Source organism: Lepidochelys olivacea, assembly GCF_965140295.1.
Source record: "Lepidochelys olivacea isolate rLepOli2 genome assembly, chromosome: 4".
Lineage (NCBI taxonomy): Eukaryota > Metazoa > Chordata > Testudines > Cheloniidae > Lepidochelys > Lepidochelys olivacea.
This window is the reverse complement of record NC_140414.1, coordinates 38,588,235-38,605,976: the sequence shown is the minus strand read 5'-3', so window position 1 is coordinate 38,605,976 and position 17,742 is coordinate 38,588,235. Positions and strand designations below refer to the sequence as shown.

General features: G+C 38.3%; 1 protein-coding gene across 1 annotated transcript in view; it reads left to right on the top strand.

Moving 5' to 3' along the window:
* The window catches only part of COL25A1 (collagen type XXV alpha 1 chain), a 422,316-nt gene that overhangs the window by 364,770 nt on the left and 39,804 nt on the right, over positions 1-17,742 (top strand). The window contains exons 19-27 of the mRNA XM_084626922.1: positions 1,356-1,418; positions 2,866-2,934; positions 3,962-4,006; positions 7,247-7,291; positions 8,653-8,730; positions 11,043-11,066; positions 12,478-12,522; positions 15,207-15,251; positions 15,543-15,623. Of these exons, the coding sequence (XP_084483048.1) occupies positions 1,356-1,418; positions 2,866-2,934; positions 3,962-4,006; positions 7,247-7,291; positions 8,653-8,730; positions 11,043-11,066; positions 12,478-12,522; positions 15,207-15,251; positions 15,543-15,623 (495 nt within the window). The remainder of the gene's footprint in view (positions 1-1,355; positions 1,419-2,865; positions 2,935-3,961; positions 4,007-7,246; positions 7,292-8,652; positions 8,731-11,042; positions 11,067-12,477; positions 12,523-15,206; positions 15,252-15,542; positions 15,624-17,742) is intronic.

The window sequence follows — 17,742 nt, the reverse complement described above, 5'->3', positions numbered from 1 at the left end:
TATAGGATTATTTTTATTGTTATAACATACCCTCTAACCTCATTAAGAAATACATGCTTCTGCATTATTTATTTCCTACTAATTTCCTCGCTTCCCCCTCTCTCTTTTTGTGCTTTAGCAGATATGCTGGCCTTTATTTCATACCACCAGTGGTACATTGATCAATGATAGCAGTGATTTTCATATGTAAATATGCAAGAAACCTCCCTGAGTTCATAACCTGCACTGTTTTTTCTCACCAGTGCACCATACCTGTAATTCCATGCCGATGAGCAAGTTGATCCTTCCCTTTATTTTCTAATTGGAATTAAAAGTTATTCAACCATATGTCTCCCTCATCAATGTAAATAATTTTGTAAACAAGGAATATGGATGTGTCTGTCATTCTAGGTATTTAAATAGCAAGTGTTTGTGATTTCTTTTAAATGAAGCCATGAATGATCTGCTGCTGGGAGGTGCTGTTTTTCCCCAACTCCCACTGACTTCAGCAGGGGCTGAGGGTGCTCAGCGCCCAGAAGAATCAGGCTGCATAGAGCCAAGTAGAATTTTTGTTCTTAGATTCCGGGGATACCCCTAAAACTTATATGTGAACATTTTTTTAAAAAGCGATTGTTAGCTCTGTAGTATTTGGGCCACCTGCACTCATGATGGCTGGTAGCTAAACCTCTTCTTGATTCAGATTCTTGGGGGGGGAAATGTAATGCTAGGAACCATGAGGCCTCATTCAGAAAGAGCCTGTAAAGAAAAATATATGGTTTGTCCCTTACAGACCATACAGAGTTATTTAAAACTTTGTGTAGTTGCTAATCTAGAACGGATTGTCACTGCTGTTCCTTAGACATGCAGGGGAGTGAGAGGGGACAAGACCCTCCTTACTCCCTACTCAGCTGGGTTCAGATTGCGACTGACCATGGTGGGAGAGAGCAGGGGCTACTTACCTGTTATTCCGGTCTGCAGATAAATGGGCAGGGAGGGTACAGGGAATGAAAGCCCACCTACTCCACCCCATCTACTCCCTGAATCCACCATGATGTTAGTCTTGCCATGGTGGATTTTTGTTTCATAAATTGCATCATAATCTAGGGTCATGTGAACAGTCCTTAGCTTCATAAAAACAAGATTTGCAGCTTTCAAGTTTGTTTTTCTCAAACTACGTGAAGCTTTGCTCCAAGAAGTATGCTGATGGAAATAATCCCTGATTAATTAATCATCCCTAATTAATCTCTCTATAGTTGTTGGATCACAGCTGGAAATCCCTGAAGGATCAGGGAAAATACTATTAAAAGTAAACTGATTTTATTGTAATAAATTTCAATTAAATGAAGAATAACCTAATATGCTTTCATCTGTTAAAGGGTGAACCAGGTTTCATTGGTCCACAGGGAGAACCTGGATTACCAGGGTTACCAGGAACAAAGGTAAGTTTAGTTTCTACCACACACTCGTCCATATTATATTGGGTTCTTTTGTGTTAATGACCAAAAAAAAGTTAGTGAAGTTGAGGGTCTATAATCAGTCATTTAAGGATGAAAATCCTTATAAGAATGTGGTACTTGTAAAAAAAACTGCCAAAAAGTTTAGAGTTCAGGTTAAAACTTTAAAGTATGCCCAAAATTTGGAAATATTAAAATTAATGCTTTGGGTACCCAGGTTACTTTAAATTGGCCTACAGCGTGCCCTGAGAAAACCAGAAAGTCAGAATACTTAATCATTCATAGGTGTCTCAAGCTCCTTAGCTGCCTTAGTCAACGTAGCCTCTCTAAAGCTACCGAACGTCTAAATTAGGCCATGAGAGCCAACATGCCAGTATGGACAATCTATCTTAATAACTATTAAGAAATGGACTCCAAGCAATGAACCTTTGATCCTGTGCACTAGATCTTGAATATATAAATCCATTAATAAAAACATTGTTCTTCCTCTCTCTTTCTGTCTGTTCTTTTGCAACTGAGCGGGAAATAAAGTTAAAAGAATTTTTGAAGTCTTGTGGACTCACCAATTGAGAGCCAAATTTTGTGAACCTATTGTCGCATTCACTTCAGATTTGGAAGAAAAAAACAGAACTCCAGACCAATTCTGAAGCCAACTTTCCATTTTTAAAATGTTGTATGTGTTTTAAGGTAATGCTGGAGAATGCAAAACAAGCTTTGAATGGAAAGTTTCAGTCTTAACTATGGAGTGGTGCTGTTTCTGTCCTTTTCTATGAGAGGACATGATTTATTCCTAGGCTTCTAGAGTCCCTAATTGCTTCATTAGCCATCCCCACCCCTTAAATGCAGACCCCAACTCAGTATTCTACACCTGTATTACTTCTAGATATGACTACTACAATGAACTTTACCTTGGGCGAAGTGTGGAAAGCACTCCACAGCTCTCACTTGTGCAGAATACAGCTGCTCACCTAACCAGGGTGAGCCAGCAAAAGTGATTTGTTTGCTACCCCGGCTGCCAATAGGCTCCTAAAAGGCCACCTCTTCATTTCTTACCCATCACATGACCTACACTCATTTAGATCACTGGAACTAACTCACCCCAGGATTGTGAGAAGGGAAGTAAGAGGCAGCACTACTTTAACTTTGCTCCCTTCGGTCTATGTCTTATTCTGGTCTTTTGTTACATACTGTTTCTCAGATAATACAGTCTTGTTCAACGGAAAATGACTCAGATTAAGTTACAGAAAACATCCACTTCTGCTTTCAGGAATGCTGTAAATTTACCTAGGAAAAATGTTCTCCATCTCATTATAGCTCTCACATGAGCTTGAAAGTACATCCTATTTAGTTTTTCTGACCTGACTTTGTACTATACTAAAGGTTGCCTGTGGTTTGTGATGCGTACATACATGTGTGTTGTAATCTTTGACAGGGTGAAAGAGGAGAAGCAGGGCCTCCTGGAAAGGGTGAGCGAGGTGAACCTGGAGTTCCTGGGCCAAAGGTCAGCCTGATTTAACACTGGCATTTCAATAATTGCTTCGAATAACCAGAACAAAACTTTGCAAATGAGCTTTAAAGGAGAACAAGGTAAATTCATCCCTGAACACTGCTACTAGTCAGGCAGCTAGCCTCTGCCACCATGGCTCCACTGCTGTTTTTAGTGTGTTAGATCAATCACAGCTAGTGTGTGGACATCTGCCTGAGCTGGAAATTATATCTCCGGCTGCAGTATAGACATACCTACAGTTTAGTCCAAAAGTCAGTGGTAGTATAATGTTCAGAACTGCAGAATTAGGCCCTAAGTGGAATCCATTATTTGGACTGAAGGAGACAGATCCTCAGATGGTAGAAATTGTGATGGAGCTATGGCAATTGACAAAAGATGAAGCTCTGCCCTGATGTGTCTATAAGCACCCTAGTTTGAGTTTTTTGAACACTGTGACCTTTCAAGTTCAGAGAAAATCCATTTTGCTTCTTGTTTTCTAATTTTGTAAGAAAAAATAAAGAAATAATCCTCAATACATTTTAATATCTTCCGAGCATTTTCTGCTGGATTGGTGCTTAAGTTTTCTACTCTTAGCATATCTTTAAATGGTAGTCCGGCTTCTCTGTCAGATAGATTTTTATTCATCTATACTTCCTGGGAAAACTGTTGTGGTAACACTTTGTTTTAGCAGTACTATCCTGTAAACACTTAGCGGGTCTATTAACCTCTCAGTTCTTGGTGGGCCTAGCAGTACAGTTGGCACCCCCTGCAAGGCAAAATTATTTGTGCCAGCCATCTGCAAGAATCAGTAAGAGAATAGTTGGTGGAATTCCTGTGGAAGAAGGGAACCGACAGTGTGAGCGCATTGATACTAATTCATTATTCTGGGTGCTAAACTAGATGGATTCATGAGGTTGTTCATAGAAAATAAAGTGTTTCCACTGCTCTCTACTACTAATAGCCAGAACTAATTTCTCTTTTCCTCTGCTCTTTCCTGTCTCTCTTTTTTCTTCTGCCCATCTTCTATGTCTTCCTCACACAGGGGAAATCAGGCGAATCTGGAACTAGAGGCCCAAAGGGGTCAAAGGTCAGTGTCAACTGAATTGCCTCTTTTGGTGTAACATGAAGATTTCCAGGGCAAATTATTAGTAATATCACATCAACTTTGATCTAGAAAGAAATGATAACTGATCCTGCAGGCTTCATACAAGCAAAACTCCCAGGGATTTCACTGGGCTTTTTAACTGTAAGGTCTGCAGAATCAAGTGCTATATATTTTGTACACCATGATTGTGCTCTTTCTTTCTCTGTTGTAACATCTTAAAATGATTAGTCTCTTTTTTTGTCTGTTCTCTTTTTCCATGTACCTGCTTTATCTCTCTCTGTTTGACGGTTGTGTTTTAATCCATTTTCTTTGGGATTGGAGGAAAGAGCTATTAAAATTGGTACTTTCTACCTTTTGCTGATCCAATAGCCATTGAAAAGTATTTGATTTAAATATAATTTCTTATTGTTATTCTGCTGATGTTTTGTAGGGGGTTCGTGGCTGTTTATTTTGAATCTTGGGCATGAGATGTACCAGGCTTGGGTCTCTCAGATTTGTCTTCCAGATAGTTGAAAAACTACCAAGGACCTTGGCAAAAAGTTAAAGCTTCAATACCATAGTGTATTCAAAATCAGTGGAAGTAAAAATTTTCAATGGATTTGCAATATTTTTTGCAAAATCTTACTAGTGTCTGCCAGTTTATACTATGAGGTCCACACAAAATAAAACTGGAATATTTATTCTTTTGTTTAATTAAATGACTTTGAGAGAACAAAGCTGTGCTGAGAATCATTTCTATATTGCTTGCAATGTCAACCCTCAATTGGCAGTATATCTCCATTTGGCAAAACACATAAGCACACAATTAAAGTTAAGTAAGTGCTTCAGTCCCATTGACTTCACAAAGTTAAGCATATGCTCATAGTGAATAATAAAATATAAAAAGTGGTTCACAGAACCAAGGTGGTGTAAACAACAATTAAATACTCCTGATTTCTTTTCCTCCTTATGCTGAAGAACTTGGTCTCCACTGGAATATTATTCACAGAATAATGTGTTATTTTAGGTCTTGTCTACACTACAGAGTTAGGTCAATGTAACTATGGAAGTGTCTCCGCTTAATTTTTGCTCCCACTGATGTAACTCGCCTGCCACACCAACTTAATAACACCACCTCCACAAGCAGTGTGGAGTCAAGGTCAATGTAATTAGATCGACACAGCGTGAGTGTAGAACACATTGCTTCCGTTGGCTGTTACTGGCTTTCAGGAGCCATCCCACAATCAAAACAGGCACTCCTGTTGAGGACGTGCACCGCCGACACAAGAAGCAAAGTGTAGACACGTGCAGGGAATGTAATTACTGTGGCAGCTGTATGCTGACGTAAGTTAGGTCAACTTTACTTTGTAGTGTAGACCTGGCCTTAGTGCCTGATCCTACACCAAGTCAATGGAATTTTCACCACTAAATTCAGTGTGCGCAGGATGATCTTAGTAGCACTTTTCACCCATAGGTTGTCAGCATTGACTTTCACAAAAGGGAGCCCTTGGGAGGGGCAGGAGGTTGATAAAGGTGTTTGCTTGTCAAAAGAGAGAGAGAGAGAGATGATAAGCACTACTTCTGAGACCTCCATCATTGTAGTATCTGATCACCTCCCTGATATTCTGGTGGGTATCCACACAACATCGCAATGAAGTAGAGAAGTATTATTTTTATTCCCCTTTCAGAGAAAGGCCACCGAGGCACAGCTGACCAGTTTTCAAAGGTATTGAGGCACCTAAAGATGCAGAAAGGTGCACAATGGGATTTTCAAAAGTGCCTGAGCAGATTAGTCACCTAATTCCCAATGGGACTTAGTCACCTGAGCACTTTTGAAAATCTATCGAGGGACCCGTCTGCATTTTTAGGCAACTAAATACCTTTGGAAATCTGGCCCAGAGGGGCTACGTGACTGCCCAGACTTACACAGGAACTGTGTGGAAGAACAGGGAAATGAACTCAGATTTTTAAGCAATATGCCAGTGCCCTAGCCACATGTCCACCAGCCCTCTCCTGTTGCAGAGAAGATGACATGGGATATAGAGCCAGATGGCAGAAATGTTAGTATCTCCTCCCACTATGCACCTCTCTTTTTTTCTCGTATCATCAGTGAATGAATAATCCTTGTCCATACCAGAATCACAAAAGCAAGTATAGATCCAAACAGGAGTAAGAGTAGCAGTATTTAATTGAATTTACTGACGCTACTGACAAACAAGAAAGCTTGTTGTGGACGTGACTGTGAATGTGAAATAAGTCCCAAGCACTAGATTTCAGATTCTGAAGACAAGGTTCACTCACAGAGTTTGCCCTTATGGATAAAGTTTTCTCCACCCCTCTGAGCTTATTAGTGACAGCCAGGAGGAAAAAGATGAGAGTGAGATGATAAAGATCTTTATTCCATCTGGGATACTAGGGCAAAGAAATCATTACATGTTGACAACGATGATGTGGTGGTCAGAGAGGCAGTGGCTGAGGAAAGAAGTTCTGCAACCCCAATGGGAATAATGAGCACACAAAGAAATGCATGTGTGGTTTGAAAAATCCCTTTTGAAGAAGTTGTGTGGCAGTTGCTGAGGGTATGTCTACACAGCAGTTAAACACACGTGGCTGGTCCAGGTCAGCTGACTCAGGCTCACAGGGCTTGGGCTGTGGGGCTGTAAAATTGCAGTGTCGAAATTTGGACTCTGGGACTCCGTGAGGGGAGAGGGTCCCAAACATCTATACCATAATTTTAAAGCCCTGCAGCTCAAGCCCTGTGAGCCTGAGTCAGCAACACAGACCAGCCACAAGTGTTTAATTGCTGTGTAGACATACCCTGAATGACTTACCCCTTGAGCTTTCTTGTAAAGCTTCTGATAGTGGGGTATCCATGCTATCAAGAATGGGGATGTTGTTTAAATGACTGAATTTGCAGTCTGCCTTTTATTTGATCCTTTGTTATTTCCAAAGCAACCCCGATAATGTATTATATAGTAAATGCTACATACAAAGAGCCAAACTCTGTTCTCAGTTGCAACAGTCTCAATCCTTACGTTCCATTGACTTCAGTGGAGTTACCCCTATGTAACTAAAACCCATATTCTATTTGTTTATAACCCATGTCAAGTTTTTTTGTTTTGTTTTTTAAAATAAAGTATATGCTCAACTTGGACAGTAATAAAAATATTTAAACTACCAACAATAAAAACTATTGGACAGATTGTTTATATTTTTTTGCTTACGAATATTACTTTTCCATAGGGTCATCCTGGAGACAAAGGTGATTCAGGAGCAATAGGTCCTAGGGTAAGTGTACTTCATTTTAACCTGTCCAATGGAAATCTCAATTGTTACATGTAGGCCACATCAACAACTACAGGTGAAAGTGAGTTAGCACCAGCTATGGTTAAACATGGTTGTTGCTAACATAGTTGTGGCATGAAGAGGGTTTCTAACAGGAGTTCAGTGTCAACAGGGAAATCTATGTTATAAATCATACTCTAGATGCCTAGAAGATTAGTAATATCTTTTACTGGACCAACTTCTGTTGGTGAGAGAGGCAAGTTTTTGAGCTCTGTGTGAGCTCACCCACCTTGTCACTCTAGTAGCCTGGAATCGACACAGCTACAACAACACTGCATAGAAGATTAGTCATCCTTCAGTGCTGTTTGGCAAATATTTGCTCTGCTGTGGCAATCACTTGATTTCCAGGTGAAGTTTAAAGTGTTGGTATGGATCTATCCTATAAAATCCTAAATTGTCTGGATCCCACCTTTCTGGAAGATCCCCTCTCCCCCAGACTTTCTCTAAGGAAGGGAGAGAGTTGATGGGGAAGCTGCCTGAGAGGATAGCGGGATTCTGGATTGGACGATGATGTTTGAGATTTGCAAAATTTCATAGGTGGGGTGTGGTTTTTACTTGAATGATCCAAGAGAGTAGGCCTGACACAGCACCTTCTTTCAGTGTTTTATCTAAATAGTTTTATATATCGGTGTTACTGTTTGGAGCACAATTCACTGTGTTATGATTTACTCATTCATATTTATGTTTTTTAAAATGTTTGTTCCTCTTAAAACAACCTTTGGTTTTAGACTAACTTTTGCAGTCTGTGATTTATTGAAAATGCTATAAAATGATAAAATGTACTGTACCAAGATCTACAAAAAAGTTCAGGGAACAAATGTGAATGAATAAATAGTGCAAGTGTCAGAAAACAACCCTTCTCTACAGTACGTCATGGAAACCGTACAGAAAACATGCTTACGATAATTGTGTTTAAATAGCATTGTTGCTAGCACAGACTCAGCTGCAATGTGAAAGAGGCTTGGGTCAATATTTCTTTTCATAGAATGAGTTTCACGCTTCTGTAAACCTCTTTAATTAAAATATAAAAATATGAGAAAGAAACTAATGAGTTATGGGGCCCAAATGGAAACACAAGATTCAGATCTAAACTTTGCTTCTGGTTCTAATCTCTATCGTGGGCCAACCAAAACCTGGATCTTAGCAACCCTGAACTTTTCAGCGCAGGGAGATCTTTCAAACAAATGCTGATTATAGAATGAAACAGTCTCAGACAGACTAAGAGAGACTAGGATAGAACAATCAGTCACTAAGAGTTTGTGTGCTTGATTCAAATAATGTAGTGTTTGGGTGATATGTTACAGGGCCCGCCTGGACAAAAGGGAGATCAAGGTGCAACAGAGATAATTGACTACAATGGCAATATCCATGAAGCTCTGCAGGTATGTGAGCATAAAGAAGCTCAAATAATTAAATACTGAAAGAACAACTCTTTGGCATAATTATACTTTTGTTTTGCACAGGACATGAAATTACTCCACCACAGTATCTTAAAGATTTGCTGGAAATATTAATTAGGAATCTCTTGTGCTTGGAAGCTAGATTTTCTTGCTGGTGTTAGACAAAGAGTTTCCTTGATGCAGTGGTGAGGGAATTAGCTCTATATATTCCTTGGACTGTATTGACATCATCTGATGAGGACAGAACTGATTCACTGCTGGCTCCACAGCTTTTAGTGCTGAATTCATCTAATAAACCACTTACACAGATCCCACAGAAGTGTCTGCTTTTCAGTTCAAGTAGAATAATATTGACCGTCTCTCTTTGTCTTTGTCTTTTTCTTCTCCTCCTCCTCTTACTCTTTCCACAAAATGTAAAGAGCAGAAACTTTGAGGTTTGGAAACCAACTCACTTGACTCCATTAGCAAGCTGTGGATTCAATCAGCATCTTGAATTAGGATCCTTAGCAGTAAATATATTAAATAGACTTAAGCATTGGCCACCTTATTTACTCAGCCCTAGAAAAATAAGTGTTTTACATAAAGGGTGAGTGAATGTTCACATGAAAACCAAGTGTACCAGGGTGACTTGCAAGCTATGAGAACGGTATTTGGTGGTCTTGCTAACTACCAGTTCAGTCCTATGAGATGGAAGCACTCACCCGCAATTTTCATTGTGCCAAATTCTTGGAGGTTCTGGGACTTTTAACTTAAATAGGAGTTTGTAGGAATTTTCAGTATTCAGTGGGTTCTCAGTACCTCTCAGAATGTAAGTAGAAGTTGACAGAGTTCACAGGATCCAGTCCCTCTGTCTGAATGAATTTTTATACAATTTGGGAAGACATCATAAAGAAGCCTGGAGGACTCAGACCAATTTACAGTTGTTCAAGTTTGTGCCTCCCATTGCATTTCATGTGTCACTGGAGAATGAGACATCTTAGTCCATCAACACAGAAAACGATGGTATAGAAATTATCACCACAGTTCAAGCAAGAACGCTGCAGAGTTTATGTATCTTTGACTTAGAGGACCAGACACAAAATACATAAGTGAGTCTCTCTTTGGGTCTGCTCCTAGTCCTCACAGAGACAAAAGCGAATAGCTGAAGTGGAAATTTTACCTTTGGAGGAACTGCAGGATCAGGTGCTTTATGTATTAAAATTTTAAATATGTAGTTAGAAATGAGCACTGAAAATTAAATTAAATATATAGCTAGAAATGAATGTGAAAACTGTAAATTACTGCATTTGGTATAATTAATTTAGTTATTTGTCCTGTAAATTAGCAGAATTGAATTTTTCTTCCATTTTAAAATTCTTTAAATACTTCCATATATAGGGTGAATGCAAATGCACCACCATATAAAATGCCATCTGCTAGAGATTTTGGTTCCAAAGTTAGCTTGTGTTGATATGATTCTAGTTTTATAAAAAAATGTTCTTTATTGTGCTATTCTCTATAAAATAGTGTATGATTATATGCCTATTAAACTGAATAAGACTAAATCTTACATTTAGATAGACACATTAGATGTATAAACATCTTTGCTGACACATAGTAAAAGCATTTTCATGACTAAATACTGCCTACTTTATTTGTGCAGGTGGTCACATTGCTGTCAATGAAAAAACCTGTATGAGTAAATTAAACACAATTCAGCCCTGACTATGTTTAAACAATACAACCAAGTAATTTTGTATTGCCTTTTGAGAATTTTCACTACTTTTTGTTTTATTCTATCTTTGAAACACAAAAAATTACCAATCTAACTATTTTCCCTTTTTCCATTATGAAAATATTGATCTGCCCCTCCTCCAAATGTTTTAAATGGAGCTGAAGTTAAGATGGCTGATATTGTGGATCAGCAACTTGGTTTGTGTACCGTTATTACTACCTGCATCACAGCTCTGGGAATTGTATTTGTTAATGACACCGAACCAGCAGAGACCTCAAAATATTGGGCAAAATAACAGCTCTTAGAACAGGAGAGGTGTGGAAGATTAATATATAGCTATGTATAGGAGCCAAAAGTTTTCCCCCATCAAATTCTACTGTTGTTATGGTACATCTTATTTGGACCTGAAAATTTTATAGCCAGAGCCTGTAGTCTTCACTTATATAAAACTCCAATGTAAGATACAGATCTCCCAGACACAGCACAGATTCTGTGAAGTTCATTATTAAACAAGTGAAATATTTTATTTCAGTATTCACATCTGATAACATTGTCTTTTGTTAATATATTTTGCCAACAGAGGATTACCACCCTAACTGTCACGGTAATTCTTACTGCATGACTTATTGTGCTTTGTAGCTATTTTATTCTGTGTAGTTGCATGTTCATAATTCAGCTGATTTAGGATGTATCTTCATTCATCTGATTTTGACCCTGTTCATCATCATGTATGTGTCTGTTCACTAAATTTTTCCTTACAATGAACATATTGTTGAAAACTAGGGCCAGATTCTTTTCCTATCGAATAATGACAAAACTCCATTGATGAAAGTGCAAGACAGATTAGACATGTAAGGTTCTGAGTATTGCTGTCTCTGTGCACCAGATCCTTCATTTGCTCTGTTCTCAAATCTCTCATTAATTTAAATGGGCGTTCTGAGTGTGCAAGAAGTATAGGATTGGGCACCAGTTAACTTTCTGTTGTCAGCCTTATTTTTCAGGGTAGACAGTTCAGTTATTTTAAATCATATTGGGTGAAAACTTTACACAGAAGTTCACCTTCCCCCCTCCCCCTAAAAAGTAGCCTATTTCAGTTTATAAGCAGGAATACAGGAGAGGGATTTAGTGTGATGATTTCTCCTTCTCTTTCTTGTCAGACACTGTTAAAAGAACTTGTCATATGAAATACTGAAATTTTCCAGTACCTACAGCTCACATCCTGCAGAGTGCGGAGTATTTTCTATGCCTTGCACTCTCACTGACTCCCACTGGAGGTTTATACACATTGGGCCAGAGTTTTTGACTTCACTAGAAACTTAGGGGACCCAGTGTGTCATAGGACACACTTAGAATTTTGCAGAATTAGGCTCCAAAGGAGCTGCAGATTTGATCAAATTAATTTATTCCCTTTTTTGTTTAATTGTTTATCTCTAACATTTTCATTAGGCCTGTTTTGCCATCTTTGTAAATGTTGTTATAATAGTGATGGAATTTGTGTGTTTTTAATGCATCCCCCATTGTGCAGCTTTTCAGAACAGTAAGCAATCATATAGGCTGTTTCTGCTACAGTTGCTAGCCAAAAGGGGATGAGTTAATGACTCATGACCTCATCCCACAAAGCACTGAACATAGGAGTTTGTCCATTGATTTCAGTAGGCTCTGATGCCAGCTTTACATTTTTCGTACTTTGGGATTCAGTCTTGTTCCCACTGAAATCAATGGAAGCTTTGCCATTTCCATCAATAGGAGCAGCAGCCCCTTCATAAGTTCAAAACCATAACCATGAAATGTTATTTTAACACAGGTTTTTGTGACTCCATATTGTCTGTTGAGAGTTGTCATAAATTAACAACCTGTTTGTAGCTGGTGTTGGTTCTTCCCGTGTTAATAAAGTTTTCTTAAAAAGACTGGTTGTGTTTTTAACAATGGTGACGTTCACACTTATGTGTATCTGATATGTTCTGCAAGAGCTTAGATGGTTCAAAGCTAACAGATTTTTCTGTTTCTGTGTCTAGGGTCCACCAGGGCCACCCGGACCTCAAGGAGCACAAGGACCAAAGGTGATCTTTCTTAGTTAACACATCCTCTTATAAAAGTCCAGGAATTCACTAGCAGAGCTGGGTGAAATTTTTTGACTAAAACTTTTTTCCAGTGAAAAATGTAGATTGAATGACACTATAACATTTTGCAAATTCATGTTGATTTTACCGAATTGTTTTGGTCAGAAAAGAAGCTAAACAAAATTCTATAAAAATTGAAATGTTTCATTTTGAGATTTTCTAAATGAAATGTTTCAACTTTTTTATTCAAATTACTTTTCCTCTCAAAATTTTCTTTAATTTTTTTAATGAAAAAAATGCTCAAAAATGAAACAAAATGTTTTATTTAACCCAAAATGATTTTTTCCAATTTTTCAAAATTGCCAGTGAACGAAAAAATGTTATATGTACGGTCCAATTTTCTGCTTATTTATTTGCTTACATACGTGGTTCATTTATATATAAAATATACTGCATAGACGAGCATATACACTTGAAATATTACATGATGGGACTAATATCATGATATGCATCTTAATTAGTATAAAATGTTTATTTCAATATATGTACACTTTTGGTTGGGTGTTGTGCATTGATGCCCAATAGAAAATCACCCATGCTCAGCCAATGTGGTGCACTGCTGGTGTTCCCTCCCAACTCTGCATTGAGGTTGCTCTGTAGGCCTTCTGCTGTGGAGGAGGGTCCCAAGGTATGGCCTAGTGGTCAGGGAGGGTGATCCACATACTTTTAGAAGTAGCTACTTCACCAGACAATGGCTCCCATGCACACAGCAACATCCAGATTGTTCACACTCTTGGCTGGCAGAAATAATCTGCACTGGGGGCTGTACATGGAAGTGCTTGCCAAAATATGGGGACAGATTAATGCAGCTTTTGTATCATATATATGCACCAGAAAGAGAAAAACACTGATTCCTGCAGCACGCTATACTGCTGCTCCAAAAAGGAACAGCATATTCTACTCCCCTGACTTGCCACCAAGATCAATATGTGCACAGGGTGCCAGGAGACTGGCTGCAATCCCAAGCCAACTGATCCCATCTCTTTGGTGCTGTGGAGCGTTATCAGGCCAACACCATATATGGCATTCAAGACAACTAAGACCATATTCTGCCTTGTATTTGCAGGGATATGCAAGAGTGGAGGAAGTTCCCTTTTCCACTCCAGTAAACCCACACAAAATAGAACAGAGTCTAGCTGTCTGTTTCTCTGTCTACATGTATTTTTCATATAGAAGATGTCTTATTAGCTAACATTTATTAATTGCAAAACAAAATTTGGTTAAATTTGAATAGTCTCTATATTTTCTGTATGATGATGCACACATTAAAGTGCAGCATATAGGAGCTGTATGCTATGCATTTTCCAAATGGGGCTCTGTTTATACAATCTAAATCATGAATTGCTTACACTTACAAAGGGGTTGTTTTTTTTTAAAGCAGAATATGTTGAGTGAACAGTGGATCCTCCCTAAGCTGGTGCAGGATAGCTAACCTATCCAGATAGGATTAAATAAGAGATAATTATTGTAGTTCTTAAGAGCTTATCATATAATGTATCCTCCAGAATATCCTGTTTGGGTAGCAGCAAACTCTCTCAGTGATTATGAGCTCTCATGAAGAGCAAATACTCTCTTGTGCAGCCCACACTGGAAACAATGCCATTTGTTTTAAATTTATGATGCATCCCATCCCATGATATCATGGGAAAATGCATTATTTTTGGTTTATCAAAAATTGTTCTTGCATTTAAAGGTTTTTCACCAAATGCCAGTATAGATGTAAGTGAGTCAATGCAAGCATTTGTGAGAAAATACTGTCTTTCTGGTTTTCACAAACTGTTGAGGGACAGTATATGTGAGGGCATAGAAAGACATTTCAGTAGGATCTGTGTAGCCTACAGAGTCTCTGCAGATCCCAGTCAGGGGTGGGTTTCTGAAACTCTGGGGCTACAGTTGCAGAACGTGGCTTCCTTGTCAAAGAGGATACTTTCCCCCTCAGAAATAGCCAAGGTAAACCAGAATTCAGCCTTAAAGAGGTTGGAACCAAAGATCCGACCCCAACTCCCCTATATGTCATCTCCTCCCTTGGGAATGACATTCAGGAATCAGGGCATCTTCCCACATTCTACTGGGGTAGGGAGGCTCTTCCCTGGTTGACTGACACAATCAGATTAGCCAGGCAAGAAATCAGAAAGGGTCTGAGTCGTCCATATTTATTCACCCAGGCTGCAACATTGTTGAGCATCCTAAACCACTGCTCATGAGCTTAATCTTATGTTCATTGGTGTGAATGACAAACTCCCATTTGACTTTAATGGTGCAGAGTGGGTGTTTTTTGGGAGGATGGTGGAATTTTTCTCCTGTGTAAGTCAGCCAGTGTGCAGTCAATTTATACCCCTTTCTGTGCCTTATACAATCTAGTTGGGCAGGGCCCATTGTAAGTATTCTGTGTATGTAGATACTGTAGCAGATAAACTTCCACAACAAGTTTAACAAGATGACATGTCTCTCTCCTATTCTCTGCAGTGTAATATGCAGCTACGTCATTCATTGTGCTGTCGTGCACTGCTAAGGTGTGGGGTTTGGGGTATTACTGACCAACATAATTTACTTAGCACAGCATAATCTCTCCAATAATTGGAGTAATAAGGGAAGATAACGCAATTCCACCTTATGTCTTACAGGGTGAACCAGGATCCCAAGGAACTCCAGGAGCTGAAGGGGAGCAGGTACATCATGAGTACATCACCTAGGGCCAGACCCTATGAACAATTATGGCTTTTTTTAGAAATAATGTTACTGTACATTGTGGAAGGGGTGGGCTTTAGAATTCATAGTCACATGACATGGCCATATGTGACACATGCAGTGACTATGCAGTGATGCAATAATAAATTCATACCTATCAGAGGCAAAAAGTCACTCTATGTTTTACTGGTTTATCCTTAAACAAATCCAGGATTTTATTGATATGTGAGCATTGTATAAGTCATTTTCATGACAAAGATATGATTTTTCAGGGTCCTAAAGGCTCAAAGGGGGACGTGGGTGAGTCTGGCATGCCAGGAGAAAAGGGAGGAATTGGACTTCCAGGCTTACCAGTAAGTTTGCAAAATCAATTTAATTTAGCTGAAAGCTAATTTGGGTTTTTTAATGATATCTTCCACATTTGGTAATTCTTAAGTGTTTGTACGTTTCAGAAGTAGCAGAAAACATAAAATGAAAGTGTTAGTAGTTCCATTTCTAGACTAGGAGGAGGCATGAATAATAGACCAAAAGTTGTTTGCCAGAACTTTTCATTCTATTTATGGGCAAATAAAATGTGGAAAGATGTAGATTAACTGGTATGCTGAACAAATTTATTTGTCCATTGTAAGAGTCATCAATCACAGCAGTGCTTTGACAAAAATAAATGTGGTAACATTCAGGAGAAATGAGCTGCTTGATTACACAAGAAATAGCTTGATACCGGGAATCTCAGTGGCTGACTCATATTCTTGAAGGGGAGAGAGTCTATTTTTGTGTTTATAGAAGGATTTTAAATCTATATAATATATGCTATGTATATTTGTTTGGGGGGGGTGTATGTGAGTGTGTGTGTGTATATATGTATATATATACATACAGATACTAGGGCTGTCAAGCAATTAAAAAAATTAATCGGGATTAATCGCGTAATTAATCGTACTTAAACAGTAAAAGAATACCATTTATTTAAATATTTTTGGATGTTTTCTACATTTTCAAATATATTGATTTCAATTACAACATAGAATAAAAAGTATTTATATTTATATTTATTTTTGATTACAAGTATTCGCACTGTAAAAAAACAAAAGAAATAGTATTTTTCAATTCACTTAATACAAGTACTGCAGTGCAATCTCTTTATCATGAAAGTTGCACTTACAAATATAGAATGAGGTACAAAAAACCTGCATTCAAAAATAAAACAGTGTAAAATTTTAGAGTCTGCAGTCCACTCAGTCCTACTTCTTATTCAGCCAATCGCTGAAGTTTGTTTACATTTTCAGGAGACAACGCTGCCCGCTTCTTGTTTAATGCTTCAACCACCATTCCAGGGGACATGCATCCATACTGATGACAGGTTCTGCTCGATAACAATCCAAAGCAGTACTGTCTGACACATGTTCATTTTCATCATCTAAGTCAGGTGCCACCAGCAGAAGGTTGATTTTCTTTTTTGGTGGTTCGGGTTCTGTGGTTTCCACATCGGAGTGTTGCTTTTTTAAGACTTCTGAAAGCATGTTCCACACCCTGTCCTGATCAGATTTTGGAAGGCACTTCAGATTCTTAAGCCTTGGTCCAGTTAGAAATCTCACATTGGTACCTTCTTTGCGTTTTGTGAAATCTACCGTGAAAGTGTTCTTAAAATGAACATGTGCTGGGTCATCATCCGAGACTGCTATAAGATGAAATATATGCAGAATGCAGGTAAAACAGAGCAGGGGACATACAGTTCTCCCCCAAGGAGTTCAGTGTCAGATTTAATTAACGCATTTTTTTAATGAGTGTCATCAGCATGGAAGCATGTCCTCTGGAATGGTGACCAAAGCAGGAAGGGCCACACGACTGTTTAGCATATCTGGCATGTAAATATCTTGCAATGCCAGCTACAAAAGTGCCATGCGAACACCTTTTCTCACCTTCTGGTGACATTGTAAATAAGAAGAGGGCAGCATTATCTCCTGTAAATGTAAACAAACTTGCTTGTCTTAGCTATTGGCTGAACAAGAAATAGGACTGAGTGGACTTGTAGGCTCTGAAGTTTTCCATTGTTTTGTTTTTGAGTGCAGTTATGTAACAAAAAAAATCTACATTTGTAAGTTTTGCTTTCAAGACAAAGAGATTGCACTAAGTACTTGTATGAGGTGAATTGAAAAATACTATTTCTTTTATCATTTTTACAGTGCAAATATTTATAATAAAAAATAATACACACTTTGATTTCAGTTACAACGCTGACTACAATATATATGAAAATGTAGAAAAACATCCAAAATATTTCATAAATTTCAATTGGTTTTCTATTGTTTAACTGTGCAATTAAAACTGCAATTAATCATGATTAATTTTTTTGATAATTCATTAATCATGAATAATGTGTGTATACACACACACACACACACCCCTCCACAATGTATAATGAAATCAGTATATTACAATACAAAGAACTTTTAATAAACTCCTTGCTATCTG